This window comes from Lytechinus pictus, chromosome 5 (assembly GCF_037042905.1).
Source record: "Lytechinus pictus isolate F3 Inbred chromosome 5, Lp3.0, whole genome shotgun sequence".
Classification (NCBI taxonomy): domain Eukaryota; kingdom Metazoa; phylum Echinodermata; class Echinoidea; order Temnopleuroida; family Toxopneustidae; genus Lytechinus; species Lytechinus pictus.
The window spans coordinates 15,206,408-15,230,137 of NC_087249.1; the positions used below are offsets into that span (position 1 = coordinate 15,206,408).

The following is a 23,730-nucleotide window of genomic DNA, read 5'->3' on the forward strand; positions in this document are numbered from 1 at the left end:
CAGGTTTATGTTTTTTTTTTATTACCGTTGTTAACTGGTCAAATATAAACCATAAACCATCAATACATTCCATTCCACCCCGTTTGTTTCAACATGTTCAAAGAGCAATTTAAGCATGATCTGGATATCAGAAGTGCACAAACATAAGTTCTGTAACAACATTTCAGTCAATTCCATGAATGAGAATTTCTTCAACAAATAAAAATAATAACTTATTTGTTAATTTTTGAAAATAATTGGTGGTTGGATATGAAGTGACTTTGTAAAATCGGATTTTTTTTTTTTTTTTTTGGGGGGGGGCTATCTTTCATTAATCGTCTGCACTTTTATACATGTCATAACTGTTTCTGATACTTAACCCTAGAAGAACTGGGCTCTTTGAGATGTATTGAGGTCGAGCCGGGGGGGATCATGCCCCCCTCCCTTTTGATCTCGGCCGCCGTTCGCGAGATCGAGCCGAAATTTTGCACGCACATTCTTACTTCATTAACTACAAACCAGTATGAAAAAAAACTTAAAATTATTATTTTGTATCAATTATGAATAAAACATGCTAATATATTTGTCTAAAAAAAAATATTCAACACTCAATTTTTTTTTATGTATATATTTTTTTTCATCTTTTGTTTTTTTATATTTTTTTTTCAATGGAAATTATTGCAGACCATTTAGCAACTAAATTAAACCCTGAATTAATTAAGCAGACCAATCAGAACAAAAATAATCACCCTACTATGAATTTCATCTCCTATAGTCTTTGTAGACAAATGAAATGAGCCATTTTCGGCACGACAAAAGGTCATGCGGCGTCGCGATGCTATATCCGAATGTCTCAAAGGTTACCGTATATTTCAAAGAAAAAAAGGCATAACATTTTGCGGCGCTAACTTTTTGCGTTTCGGAAATATCGCGCGAAGTGTTGAGGACGGGGGTGGGGGCATTATGGCCCCAGTGATTTTAGGGTTAATCATATTTTAAAACCGTTATTATGGTCCATGATATATACCGACTTTTTATGTACAATGATTATAATGAAAGAATACTGCATATGTGTGTGAGAGAGAGAGAGAGAGAGAGAGAAGAAAAAGAAGGAAACATCCCCAGTTCAAGTAATGATTTAAAAATGCCTACAAAAAACAAGAGGCAGTCGGATTCTTGCCAAGCTCCCATAAATTTGTTAAGACTTTAGGTAGCGGTTTCAAAATAACCTATAATATACATGATATAGGCCTATCCGGGCCTACATGTGTATCTGATCCATCTGCACACAAGGTATCACAAAGTTATGTTCATGACGTATAATATCAAAGGGGAATTCCCTATCCAACCTCCATGCAAATCAGATTTTTTGATTTTTTTCGGTTCAAAGTCCATTTCTTGACTTCTGTTTCCTGCTTTGTTATCACTTTGCTCTGCTTATATTAGGTCTTACCGCAGATATGCTGATGAAACATACAATTTCAACGACATGAGGCAGTCCGATTCTTGCCATGCTCTCATGAATTTAGCGGCTGGCATGGCTTGGGTCTCATCTTGTGTGCCCATGTGACGTGAATGTAGAGCAAGCTATCGATAAACTACTTATCTCTACAGTGATTAGCATGGAAGTCGTTCACGCATCGAGCTTGCCACCATGGATACTTTTCTCCTTAGTGCTTTTAACTACACATACACGTAAGTAAGGCATATGTGGAATAGAGTCCGTGTACAAATAGCATTGGCCTCATACCCCTGTCATGTTTGGGGGTGGGGGTTGTTACAACCGATAATGTCGCAGCGACGCATACTGTCGCAATTGCGACATTATGCGTTGACTGCGACATTATGCGTTGGATGATTTTGGCATAATGTCACAGTCAACGCATAATGTCGTAGCTCAAATTACTAACGCATAACGTCGCAGGTCTTAACGCATAATGTCGCAGCTGTATTTCTTTCAGGAATCGAGTTGTAGATAAGATATAAGATATGTTTTTACTCAGTACTTCATTCAAGCTCTGTCATCTGAAAGTTTTTGAAAGTGTGTTTGGTGGGACATGCGCAAATGCAGAGGGGGGGGGGGCAGTATTGAATTCATTATGATGAAGAGTGGTCACCTTTTAAGAATCTAATATTTTATCGTTTATCGTTCATGACATTTTAAGAAAGAAATTATGTTTCGTATTGTAACTCGGAATGTACCGTATGAACAATAATCTTAAAGCGATAGGTCCTATTCATATCTCACATGGGGGAGACGGGAGCATGTGATAAATTAATAACATGTTGGTACGTAGCGGAAGGGGCAGAATTAATGCCCCCTCCCCCGGAAAAAAGGTGAAAACCTTCCTTTCTCACTAAAGAGTTTCACACACTTCACTAAAATGTGCACGAAATCATTGAATATCACATAAGATTCGTTTTTCACATGATCACATTCCCTCCACAGAAAAAAAAATTGTGTATGTATTTATTTACATACGTTTCGTTTCTCTTCTAAATAACGAGAGCTTCCGATCAGTGGCGGTACCAGGATTTTAAAACTGGTGGGTGGCAAAGGAAAAGGGATAGAGGGGGACTAAAATTTATTTTGCATGTTTCACAAAATGGAGTGTGAAGCGCGACTAGGGCGCTGGATCCAACTTTTGGGTCCCTGCTGGAGTCCAGGGTCAGAGCACGCATGTACTTGTTTCTATTAATACAGTACATTCATGTTTCCCCATGGGCCGCGCGCAAAGCCAATTTTTGCTGTTGGTTTATATAGAGGGAGCAGTCCCAACTAAAGACTGAAGTTTCAAGTGCATTTACTTCGCTTTATTACAAACAAGATAGGCTATCTCACATTGCATATATAGATAATGACAGCGCGAAGCGCGAGCTCAACTTTTTTGTTATTTGATGCATTTAGACCAAAACAATTTGCATTCTGAGCAGTTTTTGGCGGTATATGCGAGCGCGAATCGCGCGCTAAATTCTTAATATATTCATGGCACATTCCGAGTAACAATACGAAATATGATTTCTTTATTAAAATGTCATGAACAACAATGAAATGTTACTAAATTTGTATTTAAATTTCAGCTAGATAACCTTGATTCTCCTGCAAAATAAGTTGAATTGCATGTATAGCGATATGCACAGATGAATGGTGATATGCGTATACTTGCGTTTCACTAGTCGACACACTTAAAATTATTCAAAGTCCACCCCCTTCTCCTGACAATGAATTCGATACTGACCCCTCCCCAACATCTGCACCTGCCCCCCCCCCCCAAAAAAAAAAATGGACAAGGAACAACAAAGATACTTTATTTTAAAAAATGCCTTATTTCGATAAAACAGTTCTATGCATGTCTTCATAAATATTCAGTGAGCAAACTGATGATGTTATATCCCGACGTGCTCTTTTGTATTTTATTCCATGAAACTATATGTTTATAATTTTTTTTAATAATTTTTTTTCCTCCAAGAACTAAAACAAATTGTTATATTCATTGCAGCAACTTATTTTATTATAAAGGAGACGCATCTTTCCCAAATATATGAAGAATAATATAATTATGATTTCGTTTAATAACATAAGAAAAAGGAAAAGTGGGGATGTGCCATCATAAGCCATAAAGAATGTTAATGATGGTGTGCATAAAAGACCTAGATTCGTTTTTACAAACCATTTCTAAACTTGTATATTCAATAATTTTATTATATGTTATCAGATTTTGATGAAATTTTCAACATTTTTGCTCGATGAATTTTACTCCATTCATCTTCATATAATCATTAGCTTTCGTTTGAATCATAATATTTTTTGTGTGAATAAACACTGTAAAACTATGTTAGGCCCGGGGATGGGGGTGAACTTCATCATATTTTCATAATTATGATGAAATGGGATAGTAAATGTATGACATCATCGTCTTCTTCTTTTACGTATTATACTTCTGTTAAAATAAGCAAAATTGTTGGATGGTCATAGTCTGTTTTTCGATTTTGATCCATTTTTTGTGTGTTTAAACATGGTTTAAAGTTGCTTCAATCGCTTGTCTCAATTCTACGATTGGTCAAAGTAACCGATCTGGTTGTAAATATATGATAGACCATAAAAAGTGGTCACTATCAGTCAAACCTCTAGGACAGGCCTGCTCTAGGAGATAACCAATAATTTAGTTGAGTTGACCACTTATGTTGGGTGCTTAAACGCAAGTCTTATTCACCAACACATCATTTGGTCAATCCTTTTGGGTAGAGTGTTTTCGAATTTTATCAACTTGTTGCAGGAAGTGAACATGATCACAGTAAAAATAACTCCTTTTTTCGGTTTTTTCCTTTTTTTTTCTTGATTTTTGTTTTTAATCCAATGTAGTTGCTGTAAATAATTCCATTCGCCTTTATGGAGGATATTCGGACAAAGACGGCGTGGTTCATGTCAACGTGTTAGGTGTATGGAAAGCCATCTGTAGCGACGAATGGGACGCACTCGATGCCATGGTCACGTGTAGGCAACTTGGATTTACTGAAGGATATTCAATGTTCTCGGAAGAAAAGAAATCTCATTCACATTACTATTACGAACAGACTGAGCCACCGTCATCCACATTTCCAATTGGAGGAAACCATTTTGCTTGCAATGGAAATGAGAAGACACTTCTATCCTGCAACCATTCGGCAAATATTTATTGCACAAAATTAGCTACAGCTGCCTGTGGTACGAATATTTCGCTTGTCAATTCATTTATTCAAACCCTTATGAAATGCAACTTCAAATAGCTGTATAGTAATAATTCATTCAAAATATTCAAAGTTGCAAATTTTAATTATCAATACCACATACGAAGATAAATCTTTTCGCTTAGTCCTCTATTGTAATTTCGGAGAATATAATATAAAATATATTTAAAATAATGCTGACGATAATGCTTTGATTGCCAATACAGTTTTTATTGTTCACTCGAATTTTCGAGTGAACAATAAAAACTTGTAAGCTAGTGAACACTTTTTGCGAGAGTGATCGCGAATTTCCTAAAAAGCTAGTGAACACTTTTTTGCGAGAGTGATCACGAATTTCCTTGTTGACCATAGTAGATTGCGAGACAAATGAATACCCTCTAGCGATTATTTCGTTCCGCAATAATGAACCTATTTAGTAATAAAAACTGTATGTGAAAACTGTATTGGCAATCGAAGCATTATCGTCAGCATTATTTTGTTACCTTATACAGAAGCCAATACGTGAAACTTTAAGATATATATATATACATATATATATATATATATAGAGAGAGAGAGAGAGAGAGAGAGAGAGAGAGAAGCTAGAAGAAAAGCAAGGGGGAGAGAGGGGGAAAAGGGAAAAGGAGAGAAGAGAGAAGACTAGAGAAAAGAGAGAGAGAGAGAGAGAGGGGGGGGGGGGAGAGAAAGCCGGGGAAGGGTGTCTAGGGGTAAGCCTCACACCTTTGTTGATATATCAACACTATTTCACCCGTAACTACCCATTGGAAATTTTTACAGATATTACAGATGTCACTTACGGCGAAGTTCTGTCAAATGTGAATCCATACGGGGATACAGGCGTATTCCAATATACTATTAACACTTCTGATGGTAAGTCCCATGGCCTGGTACTAGCAACATCCAGCCTCAGTTATGATCACATATTTCCGACAGGTGGTATATGCGACATGGACCAACTAGCGGCAATGAGGATATGTGAACGACATGGATATTCTAATGGGGGAGAGGTAAGTGAGTGAAAAAATATTTAATTATGCCACGTCACTTGGGATCAGGCACATCTCCAGATGAATTACATTAACTTTAGGAGGCCGATTATTTTGCACTTACAGTGCCTCCTGCCCTGAAATAGTGATGTAGTATATCGAACCTTGCTGGATCCGTCACTATAAGGAGTGAGGGGGTGGTAATACACATCCAGAGCTAGTTAAAACAAGATGTTTTACCATTGCTCTCGACCGAGCTGTCCCAAATCTTGCTGAAAAGTCTCTGGTTTGTCCTACTCTACATTGTTTAGTTTATTTGTGTGTTTTCCCACCTAAATTGAGACAGGCAAAAACAAGACGAAGGAGCCTATAATGGTGGAGGTACATCTGGCCCGTGCCCCCCCCTCCCTTGAAAGGCAAGTCTATTTTGAAGGGGAATATGTTAACAAAATTTACTAGATTTGTTATCAAATTCATTTTTTCTTAATTTGTCTTGGTACTAAATGATCTCGATGTGGTACAGATTTTTTTTTCTTATTTTTTTTTTTTTTGGAGGGGGTTTGTCAAATTTTGCGTGGTACGAAATGGCTCCATCGTGCTTTAAGTCATCTTGGAATACCTTGTAATATCTATATATTGTTTTTGATTTTTTTATTTCCCATCTGGATGTGAAGAGAATCAAAGTAGATTCCCCAGAAGGCCTTCCAATACTAATCAGCAAGGTATCATGTAACAATCGTCACGGCTGGGGATTAGACGGTTGTGATACAGAGATAACACAAACCGGTGCCTGTCCGCAAGGAATCAAATACAATGGGGTGACTTGTTGTGAGTAAAATACTTCATTTCTTTTATATTATGAACTTGAACTAATTTATACTGTTTCTTCTGTTTTAAATGATATTCCGCTCTTACAGATTCGAATATTCCTAGTAGTTGCATATATATATGGAATGCTTCTTCGTGGGGGGCAGGGGCGTCGATCCATTTTTCAGATTGGGGGGGCAAAATTATGAATCAACGGTCCCGTTCCAAAGGCGCTCGATCACACGAAACACACCCACACACACACACACATAGGCATATATATATATACATATATATATATATGTATATATAACTCATGAGAAAGAGCCACATATCTCACCAAAAAATTAATGCGAGCGCGAAGCGCGAGCTGAATTTTTTTTGTATACTGACCTGAAAACTGGAAAAAGGTACCTGTTTAGGACTGTTTGTAGTATGAGGAGGATACATACCTCACTACACAGATAATGCAAGTGCCGAGAGCGAGCTGAAGTTTCTTTATATTCTGACCCGAAAGCTTGATATTCTAAGCATTTTTGGTACCAAGGATTAAGATGGGTATCTAAAACAATAGATGCGAGCGTGAAGCGCGAGCTGAAATTTTGATATTTCGATCTGAAAAAAAAAGACAGTTTAATGGACGTTTTTAATAAAGAACAAGATATATTACAAATCGAAACGGGAGTTCTTTTGAGGCTTAGAATTGAAAACGGGACTTCTATTCACAATTTAATCATGAAAAGTATGGGTTTTTACTACAGAATTGATGCGAGCGCGAAGCGCGAGCTGAAATTTTTTACATTCCAATCTGAAAAAGCGGACATTTTGAAAGCGATTTTAAATAAAGAATGAGTTGTGTATCTCAATCTCGCTAACTGATTTCTGTGTAACATTACAATCTTATTTTATTTTTGCACATGCGGAATTATTGGGGGGGGGGGGGGCAAAACGATATGTTTGCCCCCCAATATTTTCATTGGTGGGGCGATCGCCCCCCCTGCCCCCCCAGGATCGACGCCTCTGGTGGGGGGGGGGGGATGGCACGAAAATTCTCTGATAACAAAGTATGTCGGGACGGGAGGGGGGGGGGTACTTTGTATTAGTAGGCCGTTTCGGTAGTCAACCCCCCAAAAATGATCAAAATAACAATTGACATTTTAATATTTCTCTATTTTTATAAAATGGTAATATGCAAAAAACGGATTAGTGGCTCATTGTGATAGCCGATGGTGTTCAAGTTTCATCAAATATTTCTTTGTTTACAACCATGGCAGTTTTGAATGAATTAAAAAAGGATACACCAAATTCATCTAACAATGTTGAGGGATGAATCAAATTTTGTTTTTTATGTTACGAAGAACAATATCATAACAAACTATTATAAGTCAGGGATGATATGCAGTGTAGAGGTGGGTCGATACAGAGGCTCAAGGGGCGTGCGTAGCCTCAGCAGGCACATTACTATAGATGAGCTATAATTGATAAAATTGTCAAATATGAGTCCGTGCTTGCAGGCGAGGGCGTGTGCCACCCAATTAAAGAGAAAGAAAAAAAATGACAGTGTAAGTTTCCTTATAAATGTTCTTTCTTTATTAGTATAGGCACTTCCGTTTTTCAGATTTTCCCCTTTCATCCCCCTCTCCTCCCTCCCAATTTCTCTCCCCTCTTTCTGTTTTTTTTTTTTTTTTTTTTTTGGGGGGTTGTATCTGGTTTAGCGACTGATAATTATTTATATGCTTCACAGAAATGTCACGATCAATTTTTGTTCTTTTTGTGAATTGATAATGCCATGGAGTAGGTCCATGATAATGTAAATATCTAGCCCCACAAAGTACATGAATCGAGAAATAATAAAAGAAAAATGGTTAGCTCTCTGCTCATACAAAAATTCCCGAACCTTAGACACGTAGATATACTAAGGTGCGACTTTTAGTAATGCATATTTTGAAAAGAAAAGGTATAATCTTTAAAATTTACGTTTGACATAAAAAGTATAAGAAATAAAAAGGTGCATTTCTCCTCTATTTGTTTGTTTGTTTGTTTCTATTACCATGATTACAGATAAAGATGTGAGACCGTATGTCATTGGTGCTTTACTTTTCGCTGGTGTTTCTTCTGTTTTCATCTTCCTTGTCGGTGCGTGTAGTATACACTTCATCCGGAAAGATCGAAAAATTCGTCACACTACTCTTGTGAACGAGCAGGATGACTTCACAACCAGTCGTCCTCACCCAGATTCGTGATATTCAATATATTTATGTAAAATACACATACTATTGTAACCTAGGGGATATAGTTGTATACGTTTGTCATTAACGTTTTGTGTTGGACATGTTTAGATCTGATAACTTATCTCAGCACCAGTGTCTTACTTTAACTATAGTAATTGACTAATAGAACATCTGAGAAAAATTTGGATATATAAGCTCCACTTTCGCGTTAAATATATTTGTAAGAGGTATATTTTTTGCAGTGAAAGTAAAGGTTTTTACCTACATTCTCTTTGACATGTAAAAGTTTCACATCATTAGGGGGAAAGAAAGGCGATTATTTCCTGTATGGAGCGACTTATGTTTTCTGTGGTATACAGATTTAAACGAGGCAAACAAAACCTTATCTTGTATCATTTTTTTTCGTCACTTGATAAAGAGTTGCAGCGGCACTCGAAAGCTCGTGAACTTGTAAGCTAGTGAACACTTTTTGCGAGAGTGATCACGAATTTCCTAGAAAGCTAGTGAACACTTTTTGTGAGAGTGATCACGAATTTCCTTGTTGACCATAGTAGATTGCGAGACAAATGAATACCCTCTAGCATGTCTAGCGATTAATTTTTTTATTGTCGATCAATTTCGAAAATTATTGTAGCACGCTGTTCATTTACATATGTATTGTTGTATGTGTGTGTGTGGGGGGGGGGGGGGGGGGTAGGGGATCATTGTCATGTTAACATATTTTGTAAAACGGGTTGCATGTGATACGAAGGTGAAAGGCTAATTATGAAAATCTAATTCTTATTAATAAGAAATATGTAACGAGTGTTATAACGGCATTTAGATTCAGTGTAATTATCAGTAAGGGTGAGTAAGTTACGGTCTGTTTTTTTAGGGGAGGGGTGTTGTCAGATTTGTAAAAAGAAAAAGTAGCCCCTTTTTGGTCTTTCTACATGGTAAATCCTGGCATATGCCTGGTGCGGCCACTGATGTCACCGACCATTCCAATAGGTAATGTTGGCCTGGCGATCATAACACGCTCTTTTATAAAGATATATTATATCAATCAGGTATATCAATTATAATTCCTTAATGAAAATAATGATGGATTAATCCATGATTGATTAAATGCACTTACTCCGAAGGTGCAAATTGCCTCGAAACAGTTGAAAGATAAGAAATACACCGTTTAACGCTTAGATCGAATTCGGCTAAGCGTAGCCGTGACGTCATGTCTGAAGATGAATATCCATCTGTCATGTCTGTCCATAGTGATAAAGTGGGATTCAAACAACCGGGCTAGTAAGAACCATTACACAAAAGTGGCGGCACGAGGATTGGCGATGTAGATGGACCATAAAGGGGCTACATTTTCGTATTTCTTATCTAACAACACGCCCTAAAAACAAACAAATAACTTACTCACCCTTACTGATAATTACTACACTGAATTTTCAGAAAATAATCTACTAAATCCTAAACAGTATATGGATTCCGACCCATGCATTCTTTTTGAAACGGCTCTTTTTCTGTATGGTCGATGAATTAACAAAGAATGTTGATAAATGGTAACTGAATGGCTTAGCACTGAAAGATTTATGTAAAGCATTCAATATGGTAGACCACCAAAGTCTCATTGGTAAATTGGCTAAATGTGGTTGTTCTGATCAATTAATCTATTAGTTTACATAAGTTTGTAGATTTGAGTTTGCTCTCTATTTGTATCTTAAATGACCCTAATAAAAACCAGAGTTTGTACTTATTTGGGCTACCCTTCCTCTTTGAATATGTGAAATGAATAATTAATAATAATAATAATAATAATAATAGTAAAACGATGCCTGCTAATTGGACCGAATCTTTGAGTAGGCCTATATCATGCACCACGTCCCATATTTTGTTTCATGCAACATGCTTTAACACTTTACATTATTTACCTTACAGTTGGGGAGGGGGGGGGTTGTATATAATACGCTTGAATATATTCATGTACGTGACATTAGTAAACGGAGACAAAATCGCATATGAGACAGTTTAATTGTTTGCACTGAGTACGATAATAAAGGGGCTGAAAGGCTGAAGTCCAAAATCATTGAGTTGCAAAGCATTCGATGAATGTTGTATTAATGGTAATAAAAAAATGTCATATGGGCCTTGGATATAAAGGCTTTCGAATATAACATAATTCCTCGTTAAACAATCGTGGCAATGGCTGTCCTAAAGAAGTGTGATCTTCTACTATTGTTCTTCATGACGTACTTCATGGACGCACGTAAGACACGCCATTTTGTTAAATGATAAAAAAACGACAGTAATAATTGTGCAATGTATATTGAAACTCAATTTTAGTCTGTGGTCATCAGATTGCAATTTTACAAGTTTACAAGACGTAGGTTGACTCGTATAAATTGTGAAATTATGTCAAATCATATCACTATAACATAGTAGAGAATCTTTCTTTTGTAAAACACCTTTTTCTTTTGTTTTGAAATTGTACGTCGAAAAGTAAGCATGGTAAGTGACCATTGGATATCGGAAAGTAAGGGACATACCTGTAAAGTACATTCTGAAACTTTCCCAAATTTCATGAAGGTAAAGTGTTTCTATATGACAAAAAATTAATGAATTAAAAGTAAGCAGAAAAGATGATCATTCACATGACTTTCAAGGATGTGCTACATGGTTAATGCATATTCAATAAGATTGAAACCAACGACTAAAATAGAATTCGAACACGCCTTAAAACAAATCATCAGACGGCAATGAAAGTTCGAACCTCGAACTGGATTCTACCGTATACTACCTAAAATGGCGTTTATACAATAGTGAATGGGGAGGGGGGGGGGGGTTACGAAAAAGGATGTGAAAGCTGACATGAAATGGTGATAGTAGTGTGTGTGAGGGAGAGGGCAAGACCTCTGAAAGAATGCTGTAAGACCATGAAACTTGCTTGATCTTTCAAGGGTTTTTCAACGAGCTTTCAAAGATCTCCGAGGTCTTTCACGATTCCTGATGGATCTTTCAATAGTCTTTGTGGTCCTCGTGAGTCCCAAAACTTTTTGAAACGGTTCAAAACAGTCTTTCAGCAGTCTTACAGGAAAATTGTCTTTTGATGGTCTTCCAGCAGTCTTTCAGTGGTCTTTCAATGAACTTTCGAGGTTCTTATTAGTATTTCCGTGATCTTTCGGCAGTCTTTCAAGATTTTTGCGGTGATCACTGTAAGACTCATGAGAGATCATTGAAAGATCATTCAAAGATCATTGAAAGACCAGGCAAAGTCCATGGAAAGAATTCTGAAAGATTACTTGTTGCATGAAAGATCTCTGAAAGGCCATTGAAAGATCTCTTTAGGACTAGTCTAAGACCAGTAAGAAAACAAATATCCATCAGTCTTTTAGAGTTCTTTGAGGGGTCTTTCTGAGCCATTCTACAGAGTTGACAAATTTCAGTGATCTTAGAGACTGCTGTAAGACCTTGCCAACTTAATGCCCCCATTCCACAGAGGGGAGATGGCGATGTAATGACTTATCATCTTAAACCTGTAAGGTGTTGGATGGGGTGGGGGTCCTATGATATATATAAGAATAATAACGAAAAGCTAACAACAAAGTCAATGAACTCGTATCGAAGAAACAATGTCCTTGATACACACCAGAGCTTCCTGTGCAATATATTTGTTTCACCCCAAGGTGCAAGTAACCATTCTATTCGGTTGAGTGATGGGGGATCTCTAAGCAAAGGATACGTTCAAGTCAATGTCTCAGGTGTATGGAAAGGCATTTGTAGCGACGGATGGGACGCGCTCGATGCTTTGGTCACGTGTAGACAACTTGGTTTCACTGAAGATTATGCTTTACTTTTTGAATCATCTGGATTCGGGTACTTTACACCCGACCCATACGACAGAAAAGTTTATTGCGGAACGGATTTCGCTTGCAATGGAAACGAGGAAACACTGTTATCCTGCAAGTATACAAAATACAGCTCTTTTTGCACACGACCAGCTGGTGTAGCCTGTGGTAAGTTCAGTGGTAACTATTCAATTGCTCATTACTTTTGTCCAGTTTTATCATTCAAACGTTTATTAATCTGAATAATTGATATTAATTTGGTTCATATAAGTTAACTCCAAGGAGCAAGTAGGGGGAGGGAGGAGAGGGTACGAGGGTGAGCCGGAGAGCAAAAATAAGACAGTGAGTAACTAATTGTATTGGTCCAGTTCCCATCGACTTTATAGTCCTACACTTACTTGCCATATATTGTCACATTTACATTAGTCGTTGATTTTTTTATAACATTATTATGATTTGCGTTGTTACCCAACGAAACACCAATACATGAATACATTTGTATAAAAATAGTATTCCTGACAGTTTAATGAAATGTACCAGATGGGAAGCTCTCAAATCATGTATCATAAATTCAGAAAACACTCAGCTCCTTAAGACGACCGCACCCCTTACGATTGGTCTGCAACCCGATTTCAGAATAAAATGTAGTAGAATTTGATGCTAATATTGAGACTTGGAATATCTTACTGGGTAATGTTCTAAATCATCGTTACGAATACCTATGTTCAAATCTGTGACTATGCTATCATGATCCTTCTTATAGAATAAAAGCGAATTTAATATCTAGTCGTAATGACGTCATAGCAGTCGTACGATTTGAAACTAATTTGGCCTTTACTCCAAAATAAAAGCTTGCAATCTTTCAAAATGGTTATATGAGTATTCTTTCAATTAATTTCAACCTCAAATAAAATGATATGTTCCATTCACATTTTCAGAAAGTGAGCAAATTGCGATTTGTTCCAAAATCGGATCGCAAACAGTCGTAAGGTGTGCGGTGGCCTTTAAGCCCCTTTCACAATTGACGTACGACCTGTTTACGACCGCCTGCATAAGATTTTTCTTGTTGTTGCACGATCGATCTCTTGGTGTCTTGCGAGCACTCGCAGTGGTTGTAGACGAACGCACGAATTTGAGGTGGTCGGAGGTGGTCGTGACTGGTCGCATCTGAATCTGAACATGTTCAAAATCCAAACGCGATCAAATACGATTGGTTTACTCGCATCAGGTCGTACCATCGGTCGGGCGATCATCGTGTGAGTGTTGTTCAACGTTGTACGACTTGGTGCGAGAGGTGACACAACTACGTATAGTCGCATTTAGTCGACTGGAGGTCGTACAACACTTGCACATGCGCTAGATACCTACAGAGACCAGTCTTGCGACTGGTTGCGATAATATAAGACTGTTGCAAGACCGATCGAAATTACGGCTTACAACATTCCACTACCGTTGCATTCGCATGTATGCGACCGTACAGCCCCTTTCACAATTGACATCCGACCAGTTTACGACCGCCTGCAACAGTTTTTTTCTGCTGTTGCACGATCGATCTCTTGGTGACTTGCGAGCACTCGCAGTCGTTGTAGACGGTCGCACGAACTCGAGGTGGTCGTGACTGGTCACATCTGAACTTTGAACATGTTCAAAATCCGAACGCGATCAAATACGACCGATTCACTCGCATCAGCTCGTATCCGGGGTCGTACCATCGGTCGGGCGATCATCGTGGGAGTGTTGTTCAACGTTGCACGACTTGGTGCGAGAGGTGGCACAACTAAGTAGTCGCATTTACTCGACTGGAGGTCGTACAACACTTGCACATGTGCTAGCGACCTACATGTACAGAGACCTGTCTTGCGACTGGGTGCGATAATATGATGTGCCATAAGACTGTTGCAAGACCGATCGCAACGGCTTACAACATTGCACTACCGTTGTGTGCGACCGTTCCCCTCGCAATCCCTCGTGCAACACTCGCATGTGATCGCACGAGCACAATAGGATCATAATCGACTTACTCGTGCAACGGGTTTTACTGGTTGTTTTTGTTGTACGACAGCTGTTGCAACTGTGAAAGCCTATGTGCGATATTATGAGATGACTGGCGATTGATGCCTGTTGCAGCCTGTCGCACGACCAAAAGGTCGCAAGTGGTCGTACGTCAATTGTGAAAGGGGCTTTACATGTCACAAATTGTGTAATGCGTCATTCATTGTGTAAATGAGCCAAGATTGGGTGCATATAGGGTATGCATGAGTAATTCGCTCGCGTGTTAAATCACAGCCCATCCGAAGATCATTAGAATTCAACCCCTCTATATGTAGTTTTCGCTTAAATTCACAGTAAACATTACAAAAAATTGGGTACGTTTATCGGGTACTTGTCCAGCTCAAAAAAATAATGTTATAATTACTTGAAACATGACTAACCATAATATAGGTCTGTCCGCAGCAAGGAAAACCGGCAATGCTTTTTCGAAAATCAATAATTAAAATAAATAACACAAATACAGCCCAGCATCTCCATAGGCCCAATTCTGAAAGAATCTGAACATAGAATTGATTTTATCAATTAAAATTTGCTATGCGATCATTTTGTCTAATTTTATTCCTTATTTTATCAATGAATTCGTGTGATCTTAACTTACACCTGAATGCAGAGTGCGCGGATGAATTACTCATGTGCGCCCTTTACCGTTTCCATTTTCTGCAGGTGTCACAAAAATCAAATATGATGAGATCCTGGCCAAGGTATATAGTCACAACCGTCCTGAGTTTTCCTTTTCTTCAGAAGGTAAATCAGAATACCGAGTATTATCCGACTCTGGAAGGAGCTCTGACAACATAATTCTGACTGGTGGCGTATGTGACATGGACGACCATGCAGCAATGACGGTATGCCGTAATCAGGGCTTCATCAACGGGGGAAAGGTACATCTCTGAAGAGAATGAAACTCTGGGAACAAGTTAGCTTGTATGTAACTAAAAAAAAAAAAAAGAAAGATAAATGAACAAGAAATATGACAGTTAAGAGCATTTGAAAGTTGAGATCGCTAATTAAGTTGACATGCTTCCTTTGGCAATACGACGATAATGCGTGATGTCACACTTCTGGCCCCCGGTTGTGGCCGCACACCATCACTGATTTGTAACCGATCAGTGCTCACCATTTATTAGCTCTGGTCATATCGGGGAGTTCCCCCTGAACTGCGGCCGAGATCAGAAGGGGGGCATCATCATCCCCCCTCCCCCGTATACATCTCAAATACCCCAGTCCTTTTAGGGTAAAGGCTGTCAGACCCCCTACCGAGAAAAAAGCTAAAAAACATGGCTTAATATTTTCAGAAAATGAAGGATATTTGATGATCTCTCAATGACAAGGGTATGAATCGTCCTATTATTAGCACTTTTTTTGGAGATTTTATCACATCTCATTTTTGACACATGAGCCTATGGAGAAATATTTATAGTGTGCACCAAATATTTTTTTCCAACTCTCCTATTACTTTTCCACATATTTTTCTTATATTGCAATTTTTATCAAGTCTATCCATAGACTGACAGATCATTGTTCTTCCTTTCATGCGAGAACATGTTATTAATATAACATGATCAAAGCATTAGTGATTTCAAAATTCAAATGCTCATAACTGTTTTTCCAATCAATTTTTTTTCACATTTTCATTGATGTTAGTTTTTCTTTGATTCTGGGGGTGGGGTGGTTCGTACAAACTAACTTGCTCCAAAGGTTTGCTTCTCCTAACATTTCGTAACTTTACCTGTTTATTTTTATTTTTTTTTGAAAAAAGTACAAGAGTATTTCATTTGTCGCCTTTTCCTTAGTCAGCAGGCACAGATCCATATTAAAACTTTGATCGACAGGTTGGTATTCACCACAAGACTAGCACATATAAATATTCCTTTTTCAGGTCTTCTGTATATACCTACCCAAGTCATTACGTTGTAGGCTGTGGGGTCAGTGGCGAAATGAGTCAAAAGTTTTTATAAGGCCAGACATGGCATTAAGTGCTTTAAAGTGCATGCACTGCAAAAAATCCATTAAAAATGGTGATTCATCCCTCATTTAAAGAGAAAACGAACATGGCGGATTGAAATAAAATCCAATCAGAAATGTAACTTTGTTAAAATAAACAATAAAAAAATATAACAGAAGGTGAAAGAAATAACAAAATTGAACAAGCGATGAGAAAGTCATTTATTAATTAGGACAATTAATTGTGGAATACCACAAGGGTCATTACTTGGCCCACTTGTGTTTATTTTATTTGTTAATGACATTTATCGTTCGTCAAATCTCCTTTCCTTTATCATGTACGCCGGAGATACCAATATTGTTTATTCTGATAAAAATCTTTATCACTTGTGTGAAACTGTAAATACTGAACTAACAAATTTTTGTAAATGGTTTTGTGCAAACAAGCTTACCATTAACTAACAAAATGCAATTACATTGTATTCCGCAACTCCATAAAGGCTAATTGATCTTAATCATTTAGTGGTGAAGCTTAACAAGCAAATTATTCCCAAAGTTGAAAATACTATGTTTCTTGGCGTTATCATTAATAGTAATTTGACATGGATACATCACATAAATGAAATTGAGAACAAAGTTGCAAAAAATATTGGAATACAATACATACATTTTACTTGCCTAAAACTGTATTGCCTACATTATATTGCTCTTTAATCTTGCCATATTTTATTACTGTAATTTGGTCTGGACTAACACATACCAAACCCATCTTAAACAAATTATGTTCCCTTCAAAATAAAATTGTACGTATTATTTCTCTAGACGACAAGATACCACTAGCAAATACTAAAAATTTGTTTTATTCCCTAAAATTGTTGAAATTAGACGATATTAATAAACTTCAACAATGCCATTTTCTCTACATGTGTTTAAATTCTTAAATTCAACAAAAAAAATCGTGATTCGTTTACGCATGTTTCCAATATACATCATTTTGATACCCGCTCAAATGATCAAATATTCATTCCCAAACATAAACAAATAATCTTCCAACACAACATTCGTTATACTGGCCCCAAAATGTGGAACGAAATTCCGGATTACATAAAAAATCTCTATCGACAATTAGCTTGAATAATAAAATGAAAAAAAGTGCTTCTGTCATTTTATATATGAATATTTTCCATCTTTCGTTTCCTTTTGACTTTAAGTTAACATGATAATATGGATCATGGACAATAATGTTGTTGCGGCATTTATATTTTCCCCCCACTGATACATTTATTGAGCATTCTATTTTATTTAGTAATTCATGCCCGCCTCCCCGCTCACGCCCCCTCTCTCGTTCCCTTTCCTTCTCTTCTTTTCTCTGCCCTTTCCTTTGTATTGTTTTATTGTATTGTATTGCATTTTTTGTCTACAGGCATATCCTGCCACAAGCCTCAGCTTTTAGGGTTTGCGCCTTCTTCTTTAAACCCAACAAGTACATATTTGTATTCAGTCATATCAAAAATTTATTTTTGTATTGATTAATGTTTACGAAAAATGTAATGAAATAGAAGAAAATAAATGTTTATTTGAATTGAATTTAATTGAATATTGAAGATTTGTTTTTAAATCCTTTTGCCATGAAATAGGAAATAAGATAATCGAAGCCCTATATCTATTAATATTGAGACATATAGATGCATGGAATAGGGTCTAATTTTTCTATTTGATCCAGTTCACCAAATACAAAAATGTATTTTTTTGCAAAATTATTACCAAAATAGTTATTTGTAAAAGGACAAATAAATGCATGACATAAACGTGATCAATGTTATATCTCAATTATTGCTATAAATATGTAAACGTAAGTTATTGGAAGAAATAAGCGTATTCCTGATAATTAACAAATTTTTGACAAATTATGTAGTTGCTGCCGAAACATGCCACCAACTCTGATACACAGCTTAGATAACCAATTTCAAATAAAAAAAAGTGGATTCAACTGAAGGGTAAGCATTTAATTTAAGGTACCGAATTTAAGGTATCGAAATATGAAATCATGGCTTCATGAATATTAGTATTGGTCAAGAAATATTTGACATTTTAAAATAAATGAATTAATAAAACAAATAAATTATTATTCTGTCCTCAAAACTGATTTAATGCAATTATTTTAATTTATTTAGTCCTGTCAATCGAATCCCCCCCCCCCCCGCTGAACAGAAAACCAAGCTGGCAACAATAAAAGGACTACCAATGATGATAAGCAAAATAACGTGTCGTGTCAGTGATAGAGTAAGATATATCTTCTACTGCGACCACGAGTTTACATCAACCGGTGTTTGTCCACAGGGAATTAAATACAACGGGGTGCATTGCTGTAAGTTATTATTGATCAGTATTTGGAACTTCGTTTTAACTCAAACCATGGTTTTGGTTTACCTATGGATAGCCGACTATGTCACTAATCTCTGACAGTAAATATACAAGTATGTTCCATTCCGCAGCAATTTTTGACGGTGATATATCAATCTAGAATTGTCTGAGACTAAAAATAGTTTCCCTCCCAATGAAAGCATCAGGAAAAAAATAAACACTAGAAACTTCCCAATATGTCAGCACAGAGATAGACCATTGCTAAGATAAAAGCCTACTCCAGGCTGAACATATTATGATTTGAATAGAAAGAGAAGAATCAGGCAAACGCTACAACGAAAATGTGATCAAACTCGGACAAGGCATAACAACGTTTTGGTATTTTGAAGATTGCTTTATTTTGGCGAAACAGTTCATATTCTGTAAAAAAAATGAAGTGCTAATTTAGCACTTACAGTGCTTGTATAGTGACTGCACTATGAGTGCTGATTTTCTAGTTTAAAATTTGAACTAGAAAATCAGCACTCGTAGTGAAGTCACTATAAAAGCACCGTAACTGTTAACCTAGCACTTCATTTTTTACAGTGAAGCATCTCTTCATGAATATTTAATGTGCAAACTGATGATGTCATATCCCCACTTGTTCTTTGTTTCTTATTATATGAAATCATATTAATTTAAAGTTTTTCCTCCGAGAACCAACTAAATAAACTGGATTTACAATTGATTTCATGCATTAAATATTAATTACTGTAACTTATTGTATTATAATGGAGACATATCATACACACATGCATACGAAAATATGAAGAAAAAAAAAAGATTTCACGAAAAAAAATAAGAAAAGGGAAAGTGGGGATATGACATCATCAGCCCACCTAATGAATATTCATGACGATATGCATATAACTGTTTTCAAAAAATATTGTTGTCGCATTTTGATGAAATTTGCAGCATTTTGCCCCAGGGGGGGGGGGGGGCACTTACATTTGCGAGTGGATACCATGCGCGACCAAAAAAGAAACCACGTAAAGGGATGTCTTTTTCAAGATAGGGTACGTTACGTACGTAACGTAATAAAGGTGTCAAAAACACTAAAATAAAAAAAGGGTATCTATTTCGCCAGGAAAGTTACGTGTTTAGGGTAAAATTTGTGAGGCTATAAAAAACTAAAATGTTTATAAAGGATGTACCTTTTGCCCCAGCAGTCAACACTACGTGTTTAGAGTACGATTGGCACGAGCTGTGGGAGGTGGGGCCGTACTAAACCCAATGACGTAGGTAAAGGTAAAACCGACACCGACGTCCGTGACATAACAATAAAAAAGGATGTACTTGTTTAGGGGTAAATTCAGGAAATACTTGCCAAGAGCATCGTTTTGTTTCCAATACTTGTAGGGTGTCACACCCCAATACTTGTTTAGTGGTGCATTTTCAGAATATGAAAAATATGTGTTAAGGGTGCTTTTCGAGACCCCATGGTCGCGCATGGTATCCACTCGTCAATTTATTTTTTATTCTATTTTATTAGATATAATCATTTTTAGTCTGGAGTACCTCTTTAAACTTTAGACTCCAAAATACAAGTCTTTCCCAGCTCGGAAAATGAAATAAAGCTGTTGGAAAAGGTATGGGGGGGCGGTGATTTCAATTTCTATTAATAAAAAAAGGTCTTCATTTATAAATATCATCTTTAAAGACTGCAAAATTGGAGAAACTAAATGATGATTTAAAATAATCTTGACAAATTATTTATCTTGCTTTTTGCATTGAAAAGCATCGATTGTGACGACTATAAGTTGATATTTTTAAACACCAAGTTGTTTAAATGCTGCAAACAGAATTAATTTAGAAAACGTTGAAATTATTCGATGTCGTCATTATAATATGGACTATACAACCAATCTGTGGCGGATATATATATATATATATATATATACATATATTCATTTATTATTATACAACATATATAAACATAGTTTTATGCAAAATTTGTTCTCAACGATTCCAAATTCATTGCATGAAAGTAACTCCAATATTTTAAATTTCACGCAAATATTTTATTGTAACAATCCAATTCCCATGGATTTGTAGACAGTGACTCATTCCAGGCTAGGTCCCAATTTGCCACCTGACTTCAAATGCTTACCTAGGCAATGAGTTTGCCACTAGCTAATACTTATTAACATTCACGAAGATATTCTGAAATATGGACATAATGTTATATGTGTTAATATGTTTACTAAAATACATTTTTATTTCTTTTTAAAGATACCACACCGGCGCCATCCGTCCTTGGGGCCTTGATTTTCTCCGCTCTTGCATCGCTACTTATCGTAATTGCTGCTGTGTGGGGGATACATTGGATCCAGAAAGATCGAAAACCTGCTGGTGATTCTGTAAATGTATTCGTGAATGAGTATGACGACGATGATCTGGCCAGGACGACACCATAACTCCATCTGTCACTACACACACGCACACACCACCACACACATTTTTCATCATGTCTTTGTGCGCCCGAAAAAAAACCAGAAACCGAAATATGTCGATGATTTATCATAATCTAATCACAAAAAATGATGACCTAACACGGTAAAGCTTAGAATATCTTCTTTCGTGTGGTATAGTTCAACAGGTTCCTTATTCATGCATGAGTGGGCAAAATTATCTGAAGAAAGGACACCAAAAAGTCGCTTGGCAGGCGGTATCTGAGTTTAAAAAGGAAATCATAGGTCTAAAGTGTTCAGTATCTGCTCTTTAATTTGATACCTCAATCACCAAAATTGGTGAAATATAACCAAGTTTTGTTTATCTGAAGTAAACGAAACTTGAATTTCAATAATAGTATAAAATGAAGATGCTTTACAGGCGAGATGTCAGACTTGCTCAACACTCCAAAAGAGACACCATGCAAAATACAAAACCCCAACCACAAACGTATCTGTCTCTTACCTGCAAAACGTGAAACCAAATTCGCTTGCCAAAGTGTAGAACGAATAGGTATAACAATATATTTATTCCATGGTGCTTACATAAATTGCAATGATGATTTATGTTTTGTTTCAAATTCTTGTTTTTGTTTGGACTGAGTTAATAATGGCAATATTATGGGCATGCAATTTAATTCTTGATTTTATATATGTAGGTCTATGTGTTCGTGTTTTTTAATGAATAATACTAATAATTTCTATAATTTAGATGTTTTTAAGATACTTTCTATTATGATGTTTATTCATTTTAAACATATAATTTATCAATCTTTAAATTCATAATTGTCAACCATTTTTATTTGTACATAATCCAACCTTGTATACGGTTGCAATAAAGATTATTGAATTTTTTTTTTTTGTGATTAAGCTACGCTAGCTGATAAATCATCGAAGAATCTCGGTTTCGTTGTTTTTTTTGTGTGGGACGCACTGTATATTTAATCAAAAATCGATTAGAGATCAAAGTAAAAAGATCCATTATTCTTCATTTTGTGTTAAAAGATATTTACATAAATCTGAAACAAATAATAATGAATTGCCTAAAATATAAACTAAGAATAAACCCTGCCCCGTTCCTCTACGAAACTAAAAACACGAATGATTTGCTGAAAGCAAAATTCAACATGATATCATTGCTAGTCGTTTAAGATTTGCTTCAAGCAAATATCCACACAAGCACATGTGATAGCAATGTATTTTTAAAAATTAATTCTTTATCTATTGATTGATTGTTTGATTTATCCATTTCAGTACATATAGTTGATTTACTTACATTCGTTGTTCGTTATTATAATATTTGTTATTTTCATTATTATTATTATTATCATTACTATTCTTATTATTGATATTATCATTATTATTGTTACTATGTTGATCATTATTTGTTATCGATTACGGCATCTTCTTTGGAGGGGCGTAGCTACATGTATACCCGTCTTCCTCATCGCAAATGCTTTTAAGTTGACACTTTTGTTTTGATTTTCAGGCATTAATTATTGATGATGATGTCAACATGTACAAATCTAAGATTAGATCGGTCGAATGCATGGAATAATAAATGTTACAAACTTTTAATGCATTAAATGTAAAGAGGAAAATAGGTTACCAACCGGGGCCCTGGGGACGATTTTTAGTAGGGGGTGCTGGTTTAAATAAGAACAGATTGACAGCCCACCCCCCCCCCCAAAAGGGGGAAGGCTATTCACTAAAAACATATAGGTGCTTCGGGCTAAATTTCTACTTTTTAGCACAGCTACATAATTACCAGGGGCGCTGCCTATGTGAATCAGGGGCCGCTTAATCCGCGCGGGGGGGGGGGGGTGGTTGGGAGGGCCTCAGCCCCCCCTTTTTTTTTTTCCAAAACCGCGTACACAAACGAAAAAAAAAACTTTTGTTTGTGATTTTTAATAGTCAGCCTCCCTTTCAAAACCGTTCATCGGCCCCTGTGAATAACACACGCAACAGCCTCCCCCCAAAAAAAAATACCTACGCCCAAAGCGGTCAGCATTGACCTCCAAGAAAATTTGACCAGCCCCCCCCCCCCCCCGACTAAAAAAATAAATAAACCAATCAATAAACAAGTAAAAAAAAAGTATGTACGGCTCTGGAACATCTCCAATAAGGCAACTGCAATTTTGTTACACCTAATCAATCATTATTATTAGTTTCCTATAAACCACCTCTCTTCTAATCGCTAGTTTCGTAATTTGCATGATAATTGTGAAGTTTTATTTTTCAGTCGGTTAAAATCTTCTGTGTTATACAAATAATATGTTCATATAATATGTTTAGAGGACATTTTCTTCATCTTTCGACA

General features: G+C 36.5%; 1 protein-coding gene across 1 annotated transcript; it reads left to right on the forward strand.

The window, feature by feature from the left end:
* Positions 1 to 1,439: 1,439 nt before the first annotated feature.
* LOC129260470 (neurotrypsin-like) lies at positions 1,440 to 22,575 on the forward strand. The gene is made up of 9 exons (XM_064099882.1): positions 1,440 to 1,674; positions 4,343 to 4,684; positions 5,485 to 5,714; positions 6,368 to 6,521; positions 8,562 to 8,636; positions 12,400 to 12,729; positions 15,277 to 15,494; positions 18,769 to 18,925; positions 21,193 to 22,575. Exons 1-9 carry the CDS (start codon positions 1,602 to 1,604, stop codon positions 21,375 to 21,377), a joined length of 1,764 nt encoding a protein of 587 aa, XP_063955952.1. The 5' UTR covers positions 1,440 to 1,601; the 3' UTR covers positions 21,378 to 22,575.
* Positions 22,576 to 23,730: the final 1,155 nt, after the last annotated feature.

What these genes read in the sequence shown, in the direction of transcription:
- LOC129260470 (XM_064099882.1), top strand. Translation starts at nt 1,602, where the DNA reads ATGGAAGTCGTTCACGCATCGAGCTTGCCACCATGGATACTTTTCTCC. An exon ending in ATTAGCTACAGCTGCCTGTG is followed by an intron (nt 4,685 to 5,484) that starts GTACGAATATTT and finishes AAATTTTTACAG; the next exon opens with ATATTACAGATGTCACTTAC. An exon ending in GATATTCTAATGGGGGAGAG is followed by an intron (nt 5,715 to 6,367) that starts GTAAGTGAGTGA and finishes CTGGATGTGAAG; the next exon opens with AGAATCAAAGTAGATTCCCC.